The 25788-nt window shown below is 39.8% G+C and overlaps 1 protein-coding gene across 6 annotated transcripts in view; it reads left to right on the top strand.

The window, feature by feature from the left end:
• Positions 1–25459, top strand: part of LOC103555851 (ubiquitin-conjugating enzyme E2 E2) — a 343281-nt gene extending 317822 nt beyond the window's left edge. For all 6 annotated transcript variants that reach the window (XR_011527545.1, XR_011527547.1, XM_070577491.1 and 3 more), the window contains one exon: positions 24612–25459. Coding sequence is in view for 4 of the 6 variants with exons in the window: in XM_070577491.1 (XP_070433592.1) it covers positions 24612–24709 (98 nt within the window). In the remaining 2 variants the exon portion in view is untranslated. The remainder of the gene's footprint in view (positions 1–24611) is intronic.
• Positions 25460–25788: the final 329 nt, after the last annotated feature.

The raw sequence follows: 25788 nt of genomic DNA, 5'->3' as shown, positions 1-25788 counted from the left end.
ATAGAGATAGCGTTTAGTTGTTCCTTCCGCTTGTTTCTGCTGGTGTGGTGGGGGAGCAGCTGTTTATACTGCGCCAACCAGGATCCCTATCCGTAGTTGCTAACTGGGCCTGGGCCCCTCCTCGTAGTCACAGTGGTCCTTTGGATTCCCTCTTCTGCCGTGGGGGCCATCACGGGGGGGGCTTCAGGCTGCTGGTACCTACTGTTGCAGCCCACCTAGACGTGCTCCCTCCTTGGGGTCTGCAACGGTGTTATGGACTTTTCCAGCGGCCAGGGGTAGGATCACTTATATTTGCCGCTCTGTCACTGTCGGCACCCACAAAATCTCACTTGTCCATTATGGGTCGCAGCAGAGCTATTGGCATCTTCTACAGTCTGTGGTTAGCTCACCTAGCTATGCTCCTTTTGTCCTGGGGTCTTCCAGCCTTGTGGCTGCCGGATGGGAGCTCTCTACTAGTGCTGTGCAGAGGCTTTCGCTGAGGCTGCTGTGAGCCTGTAGGGTTTCCCCCTAGGCTACGGAGCCAGGTCACTGGAACTCCACCCAGCCCCAGTCCTGTTCCCCAGGAACTCAGGGAGCCCTTTGCCCTGTCTGGTGGATAGCCGGAGATCCTGATTTCAGTGGTAGCTGGTCAGCTGCTGCCCTGCCTGATATTCTCCTTTCCGGGACCCTCCTGGTGTTGTGGATGCTGGGCGTGGCCCCTCCACTAATGGCAGACAGAGAGTTTTGTCTGCTGCCCGGGCGGAACTCTGGAGCTTCCCCCCCGGGCCCCAGAGCCAGCGTCTGGAGCTCCCCCCAGCCCCAGTCCTCTCCAAGATCTCTGGCAATCCTTTGCCCCACGGGGTGGGCAGTGGCAGCTGGGGGTCGCCGCTCCCTCTGGGATTGTCTTTGGGACTTTCCCGGAGTTGTGAATGCTGGGCGTGGCCCCTCCGCTAATGGCAGACAGAGAGTTTTGTCTGCTGCCCAGGGGGAGCTCTGGAGCTTCCCCTCCGGGGCGCGGAGCTGGCCTCTGGAGCTTCACCCAGCCCCAGTCCTCTCCGAGAACTCCGGCAATCCCTTGCCCCGCCATGCAGGCAGGGGCAGCTGGGGGTCTGCCGTACCCTCTGTGATTCTCTCTGGGACTCTCCTGGCACCGTGGACACCAGGCGGGATCTCCCCGCCAATGGCAGGGCGAGACTCTCCCCAGGGGCTCAGGTGTGTAACTCTAGAGTTTCCCTCTGCGTTTAGGGGTAATTATGGGGGGTTTAGGTAGGGTTCTGGTCACCTGTTTGCACCGTCGCTCCTCTGGTGTGTGCTCGCTCCTGCCCTAGGTGTGTGTTGATCTTCTGGGGGCGTCCGTTGGAAGAAAGCTGCTTGCAGGTACTAGGCTGTTCGGTCGGGGTTGGAGAGTTTTCACCTATCTCCACCTCCTCCTGGAAGGAAGTCCGTCCGCCTTCCGATGTATAGTCGCGTGGGTCTCTCAGACGTCCTGAGATGCTATCTGGATATCCTTTGTTAAGTGATGAGTGTCCAAATAATTGTAGACTCGAAGGGGGAGAGACAAAGAGGACTACTCACTGCGCCATCTTGGATCTTCTATGTTATATATATTTTAACACAATAAAAAATTTTTTAAAGAATCACCATCCACCTTCTAAAAGCAGCTCCCTAGAGACACCAAACAGTTTAACCTAAAGGTTAACCTATTGAGTGACAGTTGACCCAGGATGGGAAAGACAGAAAAGACAGAGAAGCCAGCCCTCTCTGCTGCTGCAGCTGAAATGGAGTGACTCCAGCAGCATTAACACCCAGGCAGCAGTGAGCATAAGTAATGGCTGTTGACTTTTCTCCTGTTCTTTTGCCCAGTTTAGTGATGGTAATGATAATGAATATGGTAATAACAACAGCAGCAACAGCTGGCCAATTTTGAGCCTACTAAGTACCAGGGACTGTATTTATTGCTTCTCATTAGTTTTTTCATTTAATCCTCTCAGCCACCCTTTGAGGTGGGCACTAATGTTATCGTCTTTTTGCTGATGAGGAAACACACTCAGAGAGGTTACATAATTTATCCAGGTAAGGGTCAGAACTGGAATTTACATTCAAGGAGTTTGACTCCAGAGCCTGAGCTCTTAACAGCTGCATCATACTACCCCAACCATGGTCTCTGTGTGACACAGCTAAGATGTAGCTTCTATGCACAGACATCACTTTAGTGACTTAAGCTAAGTTACTTGGTTGTTCAACAGACATTTACCAAGCTCTGGTTCAGGCCCAAGGTCAGGGCAGGAAGGAGGGAGTAATAAAATGCTTAGGTCAAAGTCCTTTCTCTTGAGGAGATTAAAGTACAGGAGTTCAACAGTAAGCGAATCATCTCTTAAAACCAGAAGTTAGGGCCAAAACTTGTGTTCACCTGAGGGCTATGGTGACCAATGATGGAAGCCCTCTGACTCAGTATCCCTGCTTTGCTAGGATACAAGGTACTCCTTTTTAGGGAGCCCAGAATGCTTTTATCAGCATTTCTGCAGTGTCTGTCCCTTTAGCTGGGTAGAAGACTCACAACACACTTAATTCAGGGGGTGGAGGCATGGTAGAGCAGTAACTCAGCTCCTTCTCAGTCATCAGACTTCCTTACCAGGGTGCGTCCTTAAAGGTCAAACACATTAGACCCAAGAGGTCAATTTCTTCAACACACTCTACTGCTCTTCCATCTGCCCCCAAAGAAAGGTGCCTTGTCTCTTCCAACTGTCCTATTCAGAGGACCCTAGTGATCTGTACAAAGAGAACATGAGGAGAAAGAGGAGAGCTCTGTGTGGGCAAGATTCCAGAAGCTGGTTTAAGACAAATCACACTCAAATATAACATTATGTTATTAACTAATTTATTCATTACAAAAGTCCACTGTAGCACACTCACACGCACATTATAAAATGTGCACATCACACTCCAGATCTCCTCCAGGAACACAATTTTAATAGTGGGCTTAGGATTGACCAACTTGGTGTGTGGTAGAGGAAGCTGCCTGTGTAGTTCTGAAGTATCTCAGAACCTTTTTAGAGACAGGAATGATATATAAATGCTCCCTACATATATTCTGTATAGCATCCATTTTTTTCTCTGTTTAGTAGTTTATCTACCAGTATTGACATCTGGTGATTCCAAGATTCCAGTATCTTTTCCAGGTACCTCTAGCTACAGGATATCTTGCAGTTGGCATTGTAGTAGCACTCTGCAAGTCTCTCTGTGAACAAAGGTCCAGGGGTAAGCAATCTTTTCAAATTATTCTTCATCTACCCCAATCTTTTAATAGTATTCATTTACATACTCCCCTTCACACAAGTTATGCTCACAGATTTCTGAATGTAAAATAACTTTCCTGTTCACTATTAAAGTAGTCATTTTAAATTAGCCTATTAAATAGCCATTGTAATTAATAATAATTACTACAATTTTAGAGAAACCACAGGCATTCAATTCAACAGATATTTATTTTTAGTGCCAAAAGTTAGAAAGAACTGTACTAGGCACTACAAGGGGTTCTACAGGGGCTATGATCACTACCAGTACTGCTACTACAGGACATATTCTTCTAGCCATTTACATCAAATGGAGGGTGGGTCAGAAGTAAGGGACTACAAGAATAGTATGTTGTCTCATTGGAGCTTGGAGAGGGTATGATTAGAAAGGTTGAAGGAGTATAGGACAAAGAAATGTGGGGATGAGAAAGTGAGAAGGATGACTAGCTGGAAGGCTTGCATATCGGGAAAGGATGGTGGAGATGTGAAACTGCTACAACTGGCCCCCAAGCTCAGGCCAAGCAGCCTCTCAGGGTGTGCTATGGACTGAACTGTGTCCCCCAAAATTCCTTTGTGGAAGCCCTAACCTCCAATGCGACTATATTTTGAGATAGGACCCCTGTAAGGAGGTAATTGAGGTTAATTGAGGTCAATAAGGGTAGAACCCTGATCCAATAGGGTTAGTGTCCTTATAAGAAGAGACACCAAAGAGCTGTCTCTCCATCTCCCTGAGGTGTGAGGACACTGGGAGAAGGTGGCTGTCTGCAAGCCAGGAAGAGAACCCTCACTAATTGGCCCACATTTAGATCTTGGACTTCCCAGCCTCCCGAACTGTGAGAAATAAGTTTCTGTTACTGAAGCTACCCAGTCTGTGGTAGTTTGTTGCCACAGCTCGAGCAGACTAATACAGGGTACGTATAAGTTTCGGTGAGAATGCTGGTAAAAATATTCTGCATCGTATATCAATTCCTAGTAGACCTGGATTTCCTCAGTTTATGTATTTAGGACACAGCACTATCCACTGGCCTCGAAGGAGGGTCTGGTGTTTGTTTTATCGCAAATTTTAGACATAAGGGCAAGAATGGATCTTCCTCCTCCTCTTGCTTACGTCTAGCAAAATGTCCAGCAGTATAAAAGGCTCATAGTAAATATCTGTTTAACTGACAAAGATGTCACTATTATCAAAGCACAAGATAAAGAGGGCCAAAACAAGGAAAGAGTTTTGAGTTTGAACATTTCTTCAATTCCAAGAACTAAGTAGTTAAGAGGTGGCACGAAGAAGATGTACATTTCTGTGTGTATTCCCACTCTGCAGCTCTAGTATCCGCACAATCAGGAATCCTGGTTCTCTTCATTATGAATAGAGTCTGTATCACTGTTTCTTATTTTACAATGACTTTTTTACAAATTGTACTTTTGAACTTTTGAGACTATCAGGTTTTGTAGCATCTCTATTTGGTGACCTCATCTCTCCGTCAATTTTCACCACGTGAATGCAAGCACAGTCTGCAGTGCTCTTCAACTACCATTCAAGGCTTTAAACATGCAGCTATAGCCATAAATCATCCAGAAAAACATTGACCTCTAGGTTGACTAGATTTCTGGAAGCTGGTTTTCCTCCATTCCCTGCTATTTTCAGCCAGTCTTTTAACTACCAACATAGTTACATGGTGCCATAAGTCAGTCGTTGTATAGCTAAATAAGTTTTCCAAAATGTATTGGTAGTGATTTCCATATAAAATTTTCAAATGCAAATTAAAAAGTTCTTTATTTCCTGAATTTTAATAAACACTTTCTTGTTGATACATATACCTTGATTATATCCACCCTAGGGTCTTACTGATCAAAGTTGAAGATGATTTCAGGGGGAAAAGATGTTCTCTTTTATATCAATCATAAAGTTAGCCTCTGGCCTATAAGTAGGATAACAAAATCAATAAATTACTTGACATATTTCCATTATTAACATTGCCCAAAATGCTCTACATTTCCTTTTTATGGAATGATAGAAACCTTTGGTCACTCTTTAGTAAAGCAAAAGGCTAAATCAAGAATCAATGGGGGCTGGCCCCGTGGCCGAATGGTTAAGTCCGTGCGCTCCGCTGCAGGCTGCCCAGTGTTTCGTTGGTTCGAATCCTGGGCACGGACATGGCACTGCTCATCAAACCATGCTGAGGCACCGTCCCACATGCTACAACTAGAAGGACCCACAACAAAGAATATACAACTATGTACTGGGGGGCTTTGGGGAGAAAAAGGAAAAAATAAAATCTTAAAAAAAAAAAAAAAATCAGACCAGTAAGGAGACTGGTATTTAAAAAAAAAAAAAAGAATCAATGATATAAACTTTATAACCTTTTTAGGGAAAAAAAAGGATAACTGCAAAGAAGAGTGACTTGTGAGCATGGAGTGAAGCAGTTTCCCATCACAGATCAGTGTCTGAGTTTTTTCAGTTTCTTGAAAAGTACTTCAGTATGCCGGTAGCTGTAACCATAGGGCCTTTGTTTAGGTCAATGATTTTTAACCTCTCATTTACATGAGTACACTGACATAGCTCTTAAAGTGAATTGTACATTAACCATCCAAAATTGGACATTTATTTCTGAAGGAAATGGTTTGGCTTTCTAAATGCCTCTGTTCCATTCTTTTTTTTTCCCAATCATTAACAATAGTTCTTTGGATTTTTTTAGACACTCAGTCTTTCTCAAAAGGTATGCCAAACAAGAGACGGATACTTCAAAAATAAACATGAGAAGAAAGCAGATTAGAATTGTTGATTTTATATCACTGTTAAGAAACAGCTGATCCTAGATTTAAGATGAAATCCGTATTACGTACATTCATTCAGTTTATATGAAGTTAAAGATTCACCTTTAAAATATGTAATGCAAACTTACAGTTTAGAATTTTATCCTTTATACCACTCAAATGGCTTAAACATGTGGATCTCAGGAATCCAGCATTCCTTCCTCTGTACCATCAAAACTTATATTTTAAATTAATTCATAAAAATCCTACACAAGTTTAAAACAAATGCTAACATTCTGTGATTCTTAAGTAGCAAACACAGAATTGGTATGTTCTGTAAAATTATTTCTTTCTTTACCTATCAGTAATGTAGTTCATACAATTGATGAGATTCAACTTCCTAATAATTCAATTTTTCAAAAATAAGGAGCATAGGAGACCTCATCCATAACTTATTTCAAAGATAAGTTCTCAGTTTTTTATTAGCAAGTTTGTCTGTCACTGTATTTTTCTACCCTCTTGTCCACAAACGAGGCTTAAGTAGCTTTCCTTGGAGTTTGTAAAGATCTGACAAATTCCATTAGAAAGTCAATCTAGCTTTTTGTTTCTCTTGACATCAACACACTAGGTCAGCCTGTGTCTGAGAGGAACATGTCAAAATGGCTGTCTTACTGCATTTCTCATTGTTGCTCTCTGGGGTAATATCCCTTGAAGGTCATAATATAGATCGTTTTATCAAAGGCATGTCAACAATAGTAGCTGGGCAAGGGTTGGTTCCGCCTAATGAGCTCTGTCCTCCAAAGCCACTAACAGCTTGATGCCCTAACAAAACCTGTTGTCTAAATACTTCACCATGACTTTGGGCTAGTCTCAGACTTTCCATGTCTGATCTGCACATTCATTCTCAGACTTCAAAAGTACATTGTTTAATATCTTTTATTCCATAAGTATTCCAGATAAATGCAAGTATGCAAACAGTGTTTCACTTTATTATTGTTCCTTCTCTGCCCCACACTTTTATACACCTAAGCAGACACATACACACAGACATATGTATAAGTATGTACACATGTTTTCAGTTTGATGCCTGAGTCTCAGACTTATTTAGAAGGAGGTCTGGTAAATGAGTCCAGGCCATGATGTTTGGACCATCCTGAATCAGTCTCCAAGAAAAGCAGGTTCAAGGGACCAGCTCATCAGCAAATTTTCCCTAAAGTAGATACACCTTGTGGTTAATCTATAGAAGTTCATCCTTAGTCTAACTTGTAGTATGTTGTAGGTGGATGGGAGGGAGGACATGTACCAACTTTTTTAATATGACATAGTTTCCTAGCATCCATCAGCTGGATATTGCCTGTCCAAGATGAGTTTATTGGTTTGCCTGTTTCAACACTTCTGTTCACTAAAATCTGCTCATCTAAATGTTATTTATTGACCAGTCCAAATGCTGAAGCCGAATTTTTATAGGCGCCTTCGTTCCCACAATAAGTGAAGTACCATTTCCCTAAGAAACTCTAGTGAGATCAGTCAAATATATCATTAGAAAACTGAAGTCTCAGCACGAGCATGATGTAATGATTTGCTGTAGGTATGGGCTGAAGATATTGCAACTCTATGGACTTTAGTTTTGACAGATTAAAAATAACCAGCTAATGAAATTAAGCACTAAAGTTTTATTCTTATGTTGTCCCTAGATAAAGTCATTTTTATTTTGGTTTCTAACTTGATTATAAATCGAGTTGGCTTGTTAGTACAACCATGCACCTTTTAAGGAATCCAGGTGCATTTGATTAAGCATTTAACATCACTCCCAAGGGCAGGCAATCCCAAAGAGCCACTGGGCATGGAAGGCATTAACCATTCATTTTTCTGCCTGTAATCAGCCTTAACCATGACCTGTCACCCCCACACTAGATTACCTGGGGCCTTTCTGTGTCAGATATCATGTGCTAGAGACCTGAATTTAGTACAAATGAGAATTAGATTTAAATTACTAAGCTAATTTTCATTTCCGATTTTAAACAAAACTTAAATACTTGCCTCCAGAAATAAGAGTCGTGTTTAACCAATACCAGCAGCCCTGTCTTCTTGCTATGAGCAGTTTATGCATCCTTCCTTTTTTTTTTTAAGTACAATCTTGAATTAGGACACAAACATCTACTTGCCACTCCAATGAGAATTTTAATGTCTAGTTAAAATATTTAACATGAGTTGACACCGCAGTGGTTTGGCAACAGGTACATTAGAAATAACCTCTAATTGAGTTAAAAGCTGATGCTTAATTCTTTTATCTTTATACGAATAGTTCTCCAATATTACTTTGATTTATTACTGACTTTTATGATTATCCTAGACTGAGTAATTTAAATATGTAAAGCCCTATAGGTACCTGCTGGGCCTAATTTGCAAGGGAAAATATAATCATTGTAGGCATCGTTGATGCAGATAGTGGGTGTGTTCTCATTTAGAGGCCAAAAGGCTATTGAGTATCAGTCTCAAGATGCAGCTCCCCCTCTGTATATATTTATTAATAACGGAGCTGGAAGTCTCTCCTGGTGTGCTGAGCAGGTCATATTATTTTCTCTAATGATTTTCTCTTTGAAGCTTTTAACTTTGTGTTTTATCAGAAATAAAAAAATTTTGAAGAATTCAGCAAATTTCAAATTGATAATTTAGGGATGTAAGCAAGAATCCTCATTAACAGTATTCTATAAGTGACATGTTGGCAAATAGATAAAATTAAAAAGGAATTCCATTCTATTAAATTTATTTGCTACAAATAGTCATTGAGATGTAGATTTTCCATAGAGCTGCATTTTTTGTTTGTTTTTTTTCCTAGACCCAAATAACATAATATAGCATGTGTCAGTGCCAAAAATTTGCTGTTATGACCTCTGACAAAATGGATCAAAACCTACAGGTCTGCCAGATTGGTTTAACCTTACAAAAAAAAGTCTGTTGTTTTTTATCATCATTCCTAAGAACAATCACGGTGTGTGTTTACGAAGAATGGTTATTTAAACAAGGAAAACATCATAGGTACAAACGGTACCTAATTTGCAAGTGAAAATATCATTGTTCATGCAGATGTGAGTACATTCTCTTTTAAGGGCAGTGGGTCTATTCATTTCCTCTTCCCCCCCCCTCAAAAAACAGCTCTAGACGTATAATCACTATGCAAATTTAGTTGGGCATATTTACACTGGAAACAAATGTAGCCAATTATAGAAAAATAGGTGGAGCTGTTTTAAGCATTCATTAAATCTCTCAAGGCAAGGGGGTAAATTAAACTTTATTAAGGCTGTTATAAAAATAACTATTTTAGAATTTAAATATGGTTCTGTAATTTAGTGCTTGTTGCCAGATTCAATTTTAACACCAAAATTTAGCTTTCAAAAAGTACTCCAAATGAGATATTGCATCTGGGAACCTGTGACTGTGCCCACCACACAAGCATTTAAAAATTAGAGCCTCAGCATGTGCCATTTCATGCTGAATCAAGAGTGGCCTTTCAGTTTCCAAAAAGAATCCCCTGGTTTGACCACTCTTGAATCAATAAAGTAGAGGGTTAAAGCCCCTGTAGGTTAGCTTCTGCCAGCTTCGTCAACAGGGTAGAAAGCATTGTCCGCCGCCCCCCCCCCCATCTTAATGGTCTGCATGATCACTGCCAAGAAGCCAGCTTTCTACAACCTATTTTCTCACTTTTTTTTCTTTCTTTTTTCTTTTTGGTGAGAAAGATTGGCCCTGAGCTAACATCTGTTGCCAGTCTCCCTCTTTTTGCTTGAGGAAGATTGTTCCTGAGCTAACATCTGTGCCCATCCTCCTCTATTTTGTATGTGGGATGCTGCCACAGCATGGCTTGATGAGCAGTGTGTAGGTCCATGCCCAGGATCCAAACCCATGAACCCTGGGCCACCGAAGCAGAGCACGCAAACTTAACCACTACACTACCAGGCCAGCCCTATTTTCTCACTTTTAATGAGGAATCTTGCAGAAAGAATTAAAGTGGTATAATATGAATGTTAAATTGTCATTTGAAAAGCTAAAGCATCAGTGAGGGTCAAATTTCTGTGAAGAATGACTAGCACAGCTAGCTACATGAGAAGTAATCATCTAAACAGGCTTAGGAGAAGGGGATGGAAAAGATACAGTTGTATGTCAGACACGGTGCTGAGTACCTTAGAGTAGCAGGGTGGATGGTAGCTTTCAGCTATGTGATTTGAAGAATCCAAAATTCCTCCTAGTTAAAAAACAGTGCTAAATTATACACATACACTTTTGTTACAATTATTTTGTATTAGTTTCATTTCTTTGTGCTAAATGTAGTCTCTGCAGCTCTCTTTGATGTATGTACTTCTGGAAAGATGGCAGAGCAGATGACAGTCACATTATGATCAGGTCCGTGAACATTTCCTTGGGAGAGAAAGATCTATGAGTAGCAGGAGGGGGAAGTATGCCAGTGAATTAGCCAAACAAGGAGGGAGACAACGAGATAGAAGCTGGATTTCCCTCCTTTACAAAGTTGCTCTGCAGTCAGTCAGAGAGGGGCCCAGCTTTGAATTACTACATGTGAGAAAAGCGTGAGAAAAGTTGGAGAGTTTTGATGTATGTCCTTGTCCCAAAGTAGGCCTGGCATTTTTTTTAACTGAGAGAGGCTTGCATCTGGGCTGAGAAGTGTTAAGGTAAGAAAGGTCAGCAGGTTACAGAGGCCAGTGCAACAGGCTTGTTAGGTGTAATCAAAGACCTACTTAGGGAAGCAGCAGGAAGTGGAGGTTTGGGATTTCCACCCTAGGGAAGTTATAGGGGCCAGCTGGCCAGAGAGAAGTTGGCTTAACTCTGAAAAGGTTTAAAATCTAGTTTAAAATGCTGATTAGAAAAATCCCACAATGAGCAGTTTGATCTTTCCCCACCCTCATATATGAGACACGATGATGCTGCCCAATAGCTTGGCACTATTTTACAGGAGCTAATGTGTACACAGGTGACTCTGGTAAGTGCTTCTGCCACCTGTTTTCTTTCCTCCTCTCTGTGTTTTAAGAGCCTCCCTGCCCCCAACCTCATGAGATCAATGGTTTCTGTTTTCTTCTTCCTCAGATATTGGCTCCCTGGGGAAGACTAGAATGACAATGTAGACTGACCAAATTGTTGTCAGGAGTGGTTGCTCATGAAGCCACTTCGTACTGATGTGCTGTTTTTATGTAGAGACCAGCACTTTGCACTTAGTGAGCATAAAGTTTTTTATCAGGAATTTTCCTTTTTGAACAATGATTCCACACTATTCTGTGTTATAGTATTCTCTCACTTTAACGTGTTTGCCTCTTTTGAAAACTTGTGTTTCCTCCAGAAACACTAAGAACTAAAGAGGAATGCAAAACTTTAGAAGAGCCCTCACTGAAGATAAAAGTATGATTAGGATATTGAAAAAATAATTTAATGGGTAAAAAGCCTCTGGGACATCAGAAAGGTTATTGACAAAGATACATCTTTATGCATACTTGGCCTTGCCACTGGGGGTATCGTGGTGGGGGAGGAGGGAGACAGGAAATAGAAGGTTTTGAAAGAGGGATGACTAGGTTTGCATGACTAGGTTTGTGCCTTTAGAGACTAAAGCTTAGTTCATCTAGGAGTGGAGCGACTGAAGATAGGGAGATGTTCAAGAAGGTATTTTGATGGTCCATGTAAGAGGTGACAGAGGCCATGAAGAAGAAGAAGAGGGGAGGAGCCAAGAGGTATTTGGGAATCAGAATCCCCAGGACTTGGTTTCCTAACCACTCTGACAGCATCACTGGTGACTGTGTGAACTTGCTTGTGCCTGGTCTCCCACAAATTTCCAGGCCAATCTTGGTGAGCAACAAGGATGCATTCTAAGACCAGTGAATATTACTTAATCAGTTCATGGTACCCAGTGGGTTAACCCTCCTGTCACCTCACTAAGCCATCCCCATTTTCTGCTAGCAGAAAAATGGAAAACAAGGTTCACAATTTACCGCCTATGATATATTAGAATATGATATATTAGAAATTAGAATTTGTTTGGATGTGATTCTCTGCCTATATCAGAATGATACAGTAAGAGTTTGAATCCTGGAAATACACTTGCCCACTTGGCTAAAGCAGAAGTAGGTGAAAAAGCAGTAAATATAGGCAAAGTTTGGTCTAGTGGTACAACATGTTGTCCAAGGGGTTAAAACAACAGTAGGTTCAAGTTCAGGAAAGATGTCAATAAAACAGAAAACTACTAAATATAAGAATCTTTATAAATTATGAGAACTGAAACCTTCAGGCACTAAAAGAAGGAAATAGCAGAGAAGCTTGAAGACAAAGCAAGAAGTTGATTATAGGAAATACATCATATTGTCTGCTTTAGACTCAAAGCAGAGATAGCCGAGTATTGAACCACAAAAAAATTACAACGGGGCTGCCCAAATGCTTACTATTAAGTCAGTGACTTGAAGAGCCACTAATCCTATAGGTATAAATATCATTTAGCCTCAAGCATGGGAAGGAGGAAGGATGTCTAGCCAGGAACCTAATACCACCTACAAACTAAATTCCATCCTGACCAGTCTTGGGTCTGATTACCAATTAATTCATTTATTACACAAATATTTATTGAATGGTTATCTACAGTGCCCCAGATACTCTGCTGGTTTTGTGATGCAAGACTGAAAAACAGCCACTGCCTACTCTCAAGGAGGGGAGGGAGTTGGCAAGCACAGAGTGATAAGTGCCCTCCTTGATAAGAGGTAATGGTTGGGTTCCAGCTTTAGCAGAGGATTCAACAACATGCCTTTTGGAGGAGAGGATAAGAGCAAGGCCTCAGCCCAAATCAAAGCCCATACCATCAGTGGAAAGTCACCCCTCAGCATAGACAGCATCCATGTAACTCACCAGGCTGCCTCAACTACAGATTTCCAGCACTCAAAGGCAGTCAGAATGATCTAGTAAACTGAAACCACTGAGATTCTTGTCCAGCTCTGGCTCTGATTTGGGTTATTTATATCTCTGGACTCAAGTCCAGATTCCTGGATGTGATGGAGACTATGGTCATGTGTGATAGGATCTAGAGCATGACTGCTATATTCACACCCACTCTTGAAGCTCTCTCTGTCCCACACTTAGCCGCTAATTACGAGCGTGAACAGAAAAGGCTGTATGAGGGAAAAATTGATGTATTAGAATACTAGTTTTAGTGGGTGGACTACATTTGAGGACTGTGGAATAAATTTTTATTTTGAAGAAAAGGTATACATTACAAACCCTCTCCTTAGATTATTGTTGTCATTTTTACTTCCATCAGGGTTGGAAATAGAGGGAAGAGGGGATCAAGATAATCTTCAGTCTCTCATAGCTAGAGATCATAAGAAAAATACTCCAATTTAAGAGAATTTATTTTCCATAGTTGGCAGGAACAAATGTTTGTAAAGAATATATTTTTTTTTAAAAATGGATACCTGGTGGGTATAGGCCAATGAGGCATAAGCTATTTTCTCTTTAAAATCTAGCGTCCTCACTAATCACAAGTGTTGGTGAGGATATGGAGAATTGGAATCCTCACACGTTGCTAATGGGGATGTAAAATGGTGCATCCTCTTGGACAGCACTTTGGTACTTCCTCTAATGGTTAAACATAGTTACTAATGAGCAAGCCATTCCACTTCTAGATATCAACCCAAGGGAAATAAAAACATGTCCATGTAAAAGTTGAACAAAAATATTAATAGCAGCATTGTTTATAATAGTCAAAAAGTAAAAACTACCTACATGTCCATCAACTAATGAATGGATATATATAATGTGGTATTTTCATACGGTAGAATACTTTTTGGCAGTGAAAAGGAGTGAAGTACTGTTGCATACATGCTACAACATGGATGAACCTTGAAAACATTACACTTTGTGAAAGTAGCCAGTCACAAAAGACCACATGTTGTATGATTCCATTTATATAAAATGTTCAGAATAGTCAAATATATAGAGACAGAAAGTAGATTACTGGATACTTAGGGCTAGAGGACTTGCTAATAGGCACAAGATTTCTTTTTGGGGTGATGAAAGTATTCTAAAATGGATTGTGGTAATGGTGGCATAACTCTATGAATGTCCTAAAAACCATTGAAGTGTACACTTTAAAGGGGTAAATCCTATGGTATGTGAATTATATCTCAATAAAGCTACTTTTTAAAAAAATCTAGCTTCAGTATCTTGGCATCTTTGACTCTTTCCTTCTTGCTGCAGCCACAGCTTTTTGCAGTGGATTTCAGGGAAAGTAACATGTGAATCTCTGGTGTCATAAACAAGTCCTCTGCTGTAAGAGTATTTTTGGAGAGTTCATTAGGAATGATCGCTTAACTGGAATTGCAATCCAATAGCTTCTCAGTAAGAATGCACCATCTGTGCTATTCTTTAGATGAGTCTATCTAACAGCTTTATATTTCAAAACACTCATCGATTTAATGTACATAGCGCAGCTATGTAGGCTTATAGAATGAGTTTTGAAGTTTTTACAAGTATTTTATCAACAGTTAACTTTAGGTTATAGCCAATGTATTTTTATTGTTTATTGAGCAGTCTCAACTCAGGAGGCATTAGTATGGAATGGTTTTAATTTTCTCCAAATCACTGCCCTAGGCCATGTTTTATTGAACCTTGCTTTTCTAGCCCTTAACAATATTTAGCAGATCTGATACTATTCAGGTTACTTTCAGTTATTAGGAGGTCAATCTGGTTCATTTTTAAACTCCCATCTCATACCTGGTTTAAATCTGATTTCCTCCTTATACTCCATTAGGGTGGATGGAACATGTTCTGATTCTCAGATCCCTCCTTTCTTTTCCTTTTCAAGGCCTAACTCCTAGGCATGGGGGCCAGGTAATGATTGATTACCTAGTGTTCTTTGCCTAATTTTCCATGGTTTACCATCCTCCCTGCTTCTTTAGCAAGCACCGTCTTGCCATCCATGCCTTCTGGGTGACAAAGTACTGCTTCACGTTGCGTAATTTGGAGACCTCACTTCCCAGTTCCCTGGTGTGGAAGATCCAGCCCTAACTCAGCCTCCTTGGTTAACTAACCCCTTCCCCAGTGGTGTAGTGGTAAATGTTTAACAACTGGCTGGGTGCGAGAGTAGGATGGTAGTATGTGCAAATGTACGTAATGTTAAGTTTAGTATACATTTTACTGATGTATAAAGAATGTGTGGTACACAATTTATAGATAATATGCAATACTCTAATGCAAATTCCATATAGCCAATTGATTCTTCCAAAAGACTTTGAGTGGGTTGTGGGTTTTTTTTAAGGTTTTTTTCTGTACAAAGAGCTAGCGTTGTTTCTGCAGTAAGGTAGATGTCCTGGACCCATTCAGGGACATTCACTTCGTCCAACTTAAAGCCTATATCCTTCACATACTGATGGAAACACTGTCGGCACATGCTGAGGCCGTATTTCTGAACAAGACCCTGCCAGTTTGAGCAAGAACAAGAACAAGAACCCTGGCCAAGTTTTCTTGGATGGCTCTAGTAGAAGTACTGGTGACCCATCTTGCTTTCTTGGAGGCAATGAGGCAGAAGGGCGACTTTCAGTGATTTTTGTCAAAAGCTATTGTCTGTAGCCATCTTATGGTTGCAACCGACAAACAAGTGTAGTTCTAACATGAATGTTGGGTGATACTTTCATTTAAGTTAAGAACTAAGACAAAAGTGAAACAAGAAAGATGTTGGAATTTCACTTTTTAGTCAGTGTCAGGAGCAGCTTTTTTGCTGAATCAGATAATAGTTTCAAATACTGGAAGAATATTTCCGCCAATTTTTAATGCTATTCACATTGTTGGGACTCTAGACATGATACACTTTTAAGTTTAATCAGCATTAGTAGCATTTTCTCCATCACTTTTAACTGTAGACAGTCAACAAAACAATAAATGAGTCCTAATTTGTAGCATTTTCCAATTTCAGGCTACATAGATGATCTTACTGAATACATAATTGTGATAAGATGCATGGTGGCACACTGGTGTTGTCCACCATACACAAACAGTGGACATAAAAAAAAAAACTATGAGGATAAATAACAGCAGTAAAGTAATTAAGAAATGATTTTTAAGTATTTATCTTTGTTTATAAATTATTTAATTGTAACTTTATGTAATTTAACTTTTAATAATGAGGTATTCGTTTACTCAGTACCTCTTTTAGCATTGCTAGTTATTAATTCTGGAGTTACAGCATATCTTGTTAGACTCGTATGCAGTTTTACTTAGTATTCTCAAATTTAAATCTAGCTTGATAATATCTACCATTTGGTTTAAATCACGAACTTGATAATTTTCTCCCTAAATCATTTTATGAGTGCCACACACACACTCTATGTGTGTGTGTGTGTATGTGTGTATGTCTTTTCGAGATACTTAACAATCTTTCTGGTTTGGGTTAGGCCTATAATTAATAGTCTGTTTCCCCACACTCCAAAATACAAAAACCTTAACTTTGTCCTACTCACTTGACTTTTAGTTAGTAGACCCAGAGGAATTCAGATACTCCTAAATCTTGTTGACATTCTTCAAAGAAACATGAGATTTTTATACCTCTGGGGTGAAATAGCTTTAATTGCTCTAAGTCTTAACCTCATCAAGATTAGGATTCTCCAAATAAAATTTTAGTGAAGGAAAGAAATGGGAAAGAATGAGAACTTACCCTACCGGATATCAAAACATACTATAAAACTATTTAAGAAAACAGGAGGAAGAAATAAAGCCAAAGACAAATTAATCTGTTGAAAGAATGTCAAGTGCAGAATCAGGTCCAGATATGTATAGGAATCTTGTGTTTGTTAAAGCTAGCATTGCACATAAAAGTTACTATGTGTAAATATAGGAGAGTATTTCTAAAATACTGAAATGAATGGAGAGGCCCTTTGTAAATAAGCATGACATCAAACCAGAAAATAATAAGGAAAGGTTGACATGTTTAACTACTTAAAAATTTTAGACTTCTTTATGGCAAGAGACATCATAAACTAGATTAAAGGGCAAATGATATACTGGGAGAAAGTATTTCTTCCACACATAATAGATAAATAGTATTATCCTTAGAGGTACACTGAATTTATTTTGGCTGAATACTGAACAGCTAGTGTTAAAATCAAAGAACAGCCTAAGGCAAGGCTGAATGTTCCCATCATTAAACGATCTTCTGAGATACAAGAATACATATGAAGTTTTATTTTAAGAATTTAAATGATATAATTTTATTATTAAAAATGCAGTATGTTTTTAAAGTTTGTCATCATGATGTAGCAATATAATCTCTCAGCACTGCCAGCTGCTAGATGGTTCCTCTGCACATTTGCAATACTTAAATAGATCTTTTTACCTGATAAAAATCATGAATTGGAGGGGGGCTACCTATGCCAATGTAGGTTACTATTAACGGATATTTTGCTATCCGATCAATAAGCTTTCCTTTTTCTCTAATAATAACAAAAAGGTAAAGACTAACCTCCCCAACTCTAGACCTAAAGATTTGGCTGATTGTAATGGTGCAGTGTCACTGAAGCACTCCCACAAACTAAAACTTAATGCGTGCAATGCTTAAAGAAAACGCTGTCTGAATATTTAAGATGTAGGATTTTTGCCCTCACATTTTTATTTCTAATATTTTTACGTTCATTTGCTACTTCCCACAATTATTGGATGTCCTGCTTTCTCTGCTGGCAGCCATTGGTTGTTACCAAGTCCTTTTCTGTCAGCATTAGTATGCACAGCAAACAATATTAAGACTTGTTTTGTTCCAGCAGCTTTTTCACATGCGATAGCTGCTCTTCCATCTCAGTTTGAACATTTGTGTGAATACGTATAAAGGCAGTTACAAACCTTTCCTTGTGTATCATATTGTTTGTCTTTGGCTGAAAGAGATTTTCAGTCCCAAGTTACAGTCCTAATACTTATCAATATTTTTTAAACCAGTATTCAGATATTAGCAATAAGTCCAAATGATGGTATTATGCTTATTAAATATGATGATAACCTATGTGATCTTTGATCTCCACAAGTTCAGTAAAGCTGGAAATGTCATCCAAGCAGGCATCTGTCTATTCAGTCTTCCAAAGACTAAAGCTGATTTTGGCTGAGTACTGAGGCCAAAGCTGAACTTCAGTCATGTTTAATATTTATAATATACAGAGTACTCTTTTAGATTAGTAAGAAAAAAATGGACAAAAGACATGAACAAATAAATCACAGGAGAAGAAATACAAATAGTGAACGAACACGAGAAAATGTTAAACCTCAGTAGGCATCAAGTTACATGCAGTTACAACAATGACAATTTTTTTTATCTTGACAAAAAGATTTTAAAGCTCGGTAAAGCAGTATTGGTGAGAATGTCCAGAAACAGGGTAAATTGTACATCTTTTTATTGAAGGGCAGTTTTGCAATATTTACCAAAGGTTTAAAATGTGTACTCTCTGGTCTAGCACTGTCACTTAGAGGAATGTACCCTCCAAAGTACTCAAACATGTGCTCAAAGGCTTATGCAAGACTGTAATACTAGTTCTAATAGTGAAAGTTCAAATCAAATCTAAATAGGCATTAGTAGGGGGCTGGAAAAAATAATGCTGGATAACTATGCAAAGGAATGCCCTGTAATCACTAGAAATAATGAACTGGATCTATTTTTACTATCTTAGAAACACACATATATTGTTAGAGAGGAAAACGCCAGTTGCAGAATGTCATGTGATTCCTATTTGATTTAAAAATAAATAAAAAGAAAAGTGTGGAAGGACAAGCACCAAACCATTAATGGTGATAACTCAGGATGGAAGAGGTATTGGGATAGAGGAAATCATAGGGAAGAAGGTAATATTTTTTACATCATACATACTTCTTTATTATTTGACTTATTATAATGAACATCTATTACTTTTTAATTTTATAAAAGATTTAAATAAAAGTAGGATAGACTAAACCATGGAAGAAAATGTTACATTAAAGACAGAAAAATGAGCTGTTCCTCATCATTCCAAGGCAGACCCACAGAAAGCCTCCAGTGACTTGGTGGGTAGCCAAAAGAATGTTAATCACAGGTATAATTGAACAGCTGGAGAAGCAGCGGTTTATAACCTTGAAGAATTCAAGAAATGACAAAGTTACAAACCACAAATTCCAATAATAAAATAATTAAGTTTAAAAAAAGGAGAAACAGGGAAGAAAACTATCAGAATCAACGTCATGTCCCCTTCTCTCATTTGCTAATAATCCATGTATAGAGGAGAAATTTCTATGATGAACCAACTTATAATGCTAGTGCTACAGAGGGACACCTGCCTTGTAGAGTAACTGCTATTTATGGCTATGTTGTGTGTGTTTCTTATTTATTTATCTTCTTCTATCCATCCATGCTTTCCGTACAGTAAACATAGGGTTAACAAGAGGGATACAGAGTCAACAGGCAGAGTCCCATGAGGGCAGGAATTTGCTTAGCACTAGTTCTCTAGTACCTGGTACATAGCAGGGACTCAGTAAATATTTGCTGAATGAACGAATGTGTGGGCTGCAGTCCAGTGGGAAATATGGATAAGTAAACAGACAACTGGAAGGCATATTCTTAGTGCAGTGATATAGGTATGAACAGACAAAACAGAAATGGGCACATAGACTGCTAGGAAGCCCCTGGAAGACATCCCCAAGGAGGCTGTGCCTGAGCTAAATATTGAGAGATGAGAAGAAGCCTGCCAGGCAAAGGTAGCAACAGAAGCAAAGGTGCAGAGCCAGGAAAGAGCAGAGCTGACTGAAGACGCTGCAAGGCGTTTAGTCTGGTTTAAAGCATGGGGAGAGAAGGCTGGAAAGATTAGGTCCAGGTCACAGAAGATCTTGGCAGCCATGCTAAGGATTTTGGATTTTACCTGAAGAGAATGTCTTCAAGAAGACAAACAAATTTATATATATATTTTTTTAAGATTTTATTTTTTTTCCTTTTTCTCCCCAAAGCCCCCCAGTACATAGCTGTACATTCTTCGCTGTGGGTCCTTCTAGCCGCAGCATGTGGGACGACGCCCCAGCGAGGCCCAACGAGCAGTGCCGTGTCCGCGCCCAGGACTCGAACCAACGAAACACTGGGCCGCCTGCAGCAGAGCGTGCAAATTAACCACTCGGCCACGGGGCCAGCCCCACAAATTTATATTTTTAAAAGATGTACGCAAATACTTAATTTGCTTGTCTTAATTTTAAAAACAATAGAAGAAATTTTGTATGTGCTTTACAAGAATTCATTTAATTCTTATAACAATCTATGGAGTAGGTACTCTTATTGTCTCCATTTTGCAGCTGAGGAGACAGAGGTACAGGGAAGCTAAGTAATTTGCCCAAGTTGACTCAGTTATTGGTGGAACTGAGATACAAACCCAGGCAGTCTGGATCCAAAGCCCAGGCCCTTTTCCATTATACTGCACTATTTTTGTTTGTGTTTCTTTAAAAACATATAGGCTTGCTTCAGAAAAGGGAATCCAAAAAGAGAATGGAAAAAATTTCTCCTGACCACCCACCACTCAAGACAGAATGTTCTCTGGCCTTGCAAATAGAATCACTCAGCAGTTCAGCAGTCTGCCTGTCTTTTCTCCACTCCCCTCTTACCATTCAGGTGCTTCTTAACCCCTTTAGTCTTGATCTCTGTCTCCCTCCTCCCTTTCTGGATGGGCTATAAACCTTTCTGGCTTTCAGGGTACCCCCGGGTACTTCCAGGGTAGCCCCAGCCATGAGAGACGTGAGATTTGAGACGGGGTTACAGGAGCTGTCTGAGCCTTTCTCTTCTAGAATCAAAAGTACATATACCAGGGGCTGGCCCGGTGGCACAGCGGTTAAGTTTGCACATTCTGCTTCGGCAGCCCAGAGTTCACCGGTTTGGATCCCAGGTGTGGACCTACGCACTGCTTATCAAGCCATGCCGTGGCAGGCGTCCCACATATAAAGTAAAGGGCAAGGATGTTAGCTCAGAGCCAGTCTTCCTCAACAAAAAGAGGGTTGGTGACAGATGTTAGCTCAGGGCTAATCTTCCAAAGGAAAAGAATGCACATGCCACAGATCTCAAAAAAATGGGAGAGGTTGGCGGAGGACTCAGTCTGATCATCTTTTACTCACTTATGAATAATCAAGATTGTTATTCAGTCCACGAGCATTTACTGAATAGCACCTCTTTGTGCCTGGAACTGTGTAGGGAGGCAGAGGTGAGATGAGGGAGGAAGAAGATGTCACCCTCATCAGTGATCTTTCTGTCTTAGGCTTTCATTCAGACTAGTATTTCATAGCTAGCTTTGTGTCAACAAAAATGACCACGTGATTTTTACTGAACAGATGAGGTGATGTGGTTTAGAGGTCTGGTTAGTGGAGGGCGCTGTATACCCAACTCCCACCCCTAGGCTGTTCCATTGACCACACTGTAAATCCTGTACCTTTGCTTCAGGGAACCTCTATACATGCCACACTATTATTTGGGAGGATTAAGTGTCATCATCATCTAACCTTGTGCTGTAAGAGGAGCAATGTGAGAACGTGCTCTCCTCTTTTCAAAAATTCAAATAATTGCTGAAGAAAGGCAGAAAATGTGGGAGACTTAAATTTCAATTTATTTATCCAGTGATGAACTTGTGCTTTTTCTTTAGTAAAGAGTGGAAAGACTGATAGATGATAATCTCAAAGATTGATAAAAACTTGGAAAAGTAGTAATAATCTGGAACCAAAAATGATGGGAAATTTTTCCTTCTTTTTTAGAAAGAAATTGTTAGAGAAATAAGGTCAAGTAATTTGGAGACTATCCTTCATGCCTGGCATATCAGTATCCATGCAATATGAAACCCTATAACAAGATTCCACCTTACTTAGGGTCATAATTATAAATTTTAAGAAAGAGTGTCTTATGCCATTAAGTTCACTGTGATAGTCATTGGCTACATATATACTGCATAGTTTCGATTCATTTACTTGCAGTCTTAACTTTCTTCTATTCAGCAAAATATTTTAGCATTAAAAACTATTTGATTAATAACACAATTTTAAAATTCCTTCATTTTATACTTTTATTCCTTCTTTTATACTTTAAACAAGTTTAAGATTTTTATAAATTTGCAGAGATGCATGCACAATAATGTTCTTTACAGCATTGTTTATAAAGCAAAAATTGAAAAGAACTCAAATGTCTCTAAACAGGAAATTGGTTGTCAATTCAGATGAATATTAAAAATGATAAAGTAGGTCTGTAATTACTGATATAATAAGTTATTTACCATATAGTGATTTTTTAAAGATTATAAAAGCAGACTATAAGTTAATCCTTTTTTAAATTATATGTTTAGAAAAGATGTCTAGGAAGATATGTCAAAATGTTAACAGTACTTCTCTCTGAGTGAATTTACACATCGTCTTCTCTTACAACTTTCTGTCTTGTGTATTGTCTGAGATGGTTTTTAAAATTATTATTAATTACTGTTTTTAAATTAGAATGTATAATTTTACAGGTGAAAAATATTTTTTAAAATCAAACTTGAAAAGGTAAAAGGAACTCTGAAAGATATTTACTGTTAATTATTTAAGCATACAAAAAAAAGTTTTGCGCAATGCGTGTTAATTTTGTCAGCACTCTAACTTGTTTCTGAGATGTTTTTCCCCCTCTCCCCCTACTGAAATAGTATTAACACTTGATGTAACACTTTTCCCCACCCCACAGCTTCCTGTTCCCTATCCTTCATCTGTCTCCCTCTCCCTCCTTTCACCTGCCTTTTGAGGTAGAACGTTAACCTCACTGGTCATTCTTCTGACGTTAAGCCTGTTCTCTGCCTCCATCAGTAAGTTAGGAAGTAGAGGTGGGTCTTTAGTGTGTTTCACTATCATAGAGTCTGTTTAACTAAAAACCTGTCTTGAGTGATGTAGACTTAAGCCTTTAAGGATGCCCAGGTTTCACCGTAAGGCTTTGCCTTCTACACTGCCAGAAATTGGAACAAGATGATTTTTTTTTTGAGGGTAGAGAAATGCATCTCAGACCTCTTTTTGGCCCTTTTTTAGACAATAAGGTCATTACTTAGTCTGAACTGAAAGGCCACATTTTCAAAAAAGTGCCATGTCAATTCCCAGGTATTTTGTGTCTACATTTAGTATTGCTGGTTTAAATCTTCTTGAGCCCTGGCTGGGCTGGTTTAACTGATAGAGTTTTGGTTTCAGCATTTGGGCAAGTGAAGGAGAAGAATCATGAGAGTAGGCAGAGAGGCAAAAGTTCTGACCAAACCCATATACTGAGTAGTCCGTTAGTTGTTTGTGATATAAGTGAATGTAAGAAACTGGCCTCTCCCTAGAAAAACAGTAACAAGCTTAGCACAACAAGAAAACTTAATCAAGGTTTGTTAAAATTTAAGCAAGGTCTGGTTAGAAGGGCTCTCAGTTGCTTTGTTGTCGTCAGCCTCAACAGATCATTAAAAGGTGATGTTTCTGCTGCGCCTTTAATATTGAGAAGATGCGACCATGAATAACTTACTAGGTTAGAGTCTCAGAATCTTCCCAAGTTATGGGTGGTATTAGACCATAGGCACATTTCCATTCTTTGCCTTTTTTCTTTTTCATATTTAACATTAGCTTTGTTAACTTTTCTCCTTTTCCTTTTTGGTTCCTTCTTATCCACTTGCTCTAATACATTCAAATTCTCAACACCAAAAATAATGGGAAATAAAAGTCAGGGAAGGAGTGAAATTAGAGAATAGGGGGAGAAGGGTGGATTCTGGGATCTCCAGAAACCTAAATTACTTTTGTTTTAATTGCTTTGATTTTTTTCATTAAACATTGATCCTGTCTGAGTAAAGAACAGTCTCCCACACCACCTGCAGTTAGGAGTGAGGACTCCTTTCAGAGCCCTGCTCCGCCCCTTGTGCCGCTGCCTTTGGCAAGTGACTTTCCCGCCTTGTGCTTCAGTTTCCTCAGGTGTCGGCTCTCTCCGGGTGTTCTGTAGTTAATACGTTTAGGACATGGTAAATCAGTGAGTGTTAGCTATTCTTAGCATCTATTCGCATTTTTTTAATAAAGGGCCATGTAGATTTTGATATTCGCAAATTTGGAGAGAGAAGTAGACCATGTTCCCCTGTGTCATTGGGTCTCACTACCAGCTGCTGCATGACTGTGTTCAGCTGAGGCTGTGAGTACGCCCTCAGTGCTAATAGACCACCACTGCCTCGGATACAACCTGGGCTAAAGGAGTTGACCCTGGAGTCTCCCTTCCACAGCCCACCTGCATTTTCTCAGTGAAGTATCAGTTTGGAAACAAGGGGAGGAGGGTGAGAAGTGTGTGGTGGGGACAAGGAGAGAGAATAAGACTTGTCAAGAAATATGAGAAGAGGTGTCACTAAAAGCACAGATAGATGACTCTTGGAGCAGCTGGTGTGACATGTGGCTTATCAGTGGCAGGTTATTGCCAAAGTGATGCTGTTTCAGGTGGGAGCAGCAGCTTCTCACCTCCTCCAGGCCCACTCCTTGAACAAGGGCCAGCTTTCCAGACACTCCTTCTCTGGAAAGAGGAAGAGGTGCTGTATTTACTGACTCCTGACTCTGCTTCCTTTCCAGCTGACCCTCTGGTGGGCAGCATTGCCACACAGTACATGACCAACAGAGCGGAGCACGACCGGATGGCCAGACAGTGGACCAAGCGGTATGCCACATAGGGGCCTGCTGCCTGCCGCCCCCGCCGGACCTGTGCAAGCACATTCACCAAGTGCATCAGTAGCCCTGCCCACCCCTCTGGACCTCGGTTCTTATTTTCTTATTTTTATTAAATTTTGAACTGTTTTGTGATGATATGTCATCCATCCCCCACTCCCTTCTCCCTCTCTCCTCCTCTTCCTTTGCTTTCCCTCCCACCCCTTGTTTTATTCCCTTTTTGATTTCTATTAACTTGAAAGATTTGGGGGTTTTTTTCCCACCTCAATGTGGATGGGAACTTTTGTTTTCAGTGCAAACAATGTTGGATCTGTAATAGTAAGAGCTTTCTTACAAAGCTTTGTATTACTGTGTGGTTTTGTTTTTTGTTGTTGTTCGTTTTATTTTGATTTTTTTTCCTTTTATGTGGTCTTTGGGAAGACACGAATTCAGAATTATATCTTGTTTCTACTTAAATGTAGTGCTTAGGATTAATTTTTTTGTACTGAAGTCTTTATTGGTGGGTGCATGCTACTGGGAACAAGTTTTTGTACAAAAGCTTCAATCAGAATCACTGTGCATTACTGAGACTCTGTTTATCACTAGCCTTCTGTCCCCCACACAGAAGACTGTTGGATTGAACAAAATAATATGTATTTTGATTTACTTAAAGTGCTTGTAAATTTCTTAGGGACCTGCCACTTTTGACTGTGGATCAGTTGATGTACACTTGTATTATTAAAGCACTCAATAAATCACTGTGGCTGATAAATGCACTTCTGGTAACCCGGCGTTTGCTTTGTATCCTGGTGACCGGAGTAGCCCTGCATGTGGCGAGGCTTGTCTCATTCAATTACAGATTCCAGTGTATTTTTCATCTCAAACCTCTAATATTTCTTTTCTGTTGAGTAACTTAGCATGTGGAATTTCTGCAGCTGTCAGTAGCCTGATGATTTTATGCTTATTTCAGATTACTATCATTTTACACATTGGCTGGACATTACTTTCTCATAGACATCCTTTGTTTTACAACCATCTTTACACAGCACTTAAAATGTGTGACTCCAAAAATAGCCTTCTAGTGAAAAGGAGGTCTGAGCTGATC

This window comes from Equus przewalskii, chromosome 15, assembly GCF_037783145.1.
Source record: "Equus przewalskii isolate Varuska chromosome 15, EquPr2, whole genome shotgun sequence".
Classification (NCBI taxonomy): domain Eukaryota; kingdom Metazoa; phylum Chordata; class Mammalia; order Perissodactyla; family Equidae; genus Equus; species Equus przewalskii.
The sequence above is the reverse complement of the archived record's forward strand: the minus strand, read 5'-3'. Positions and strand labels throughout refer to the sequence as shown.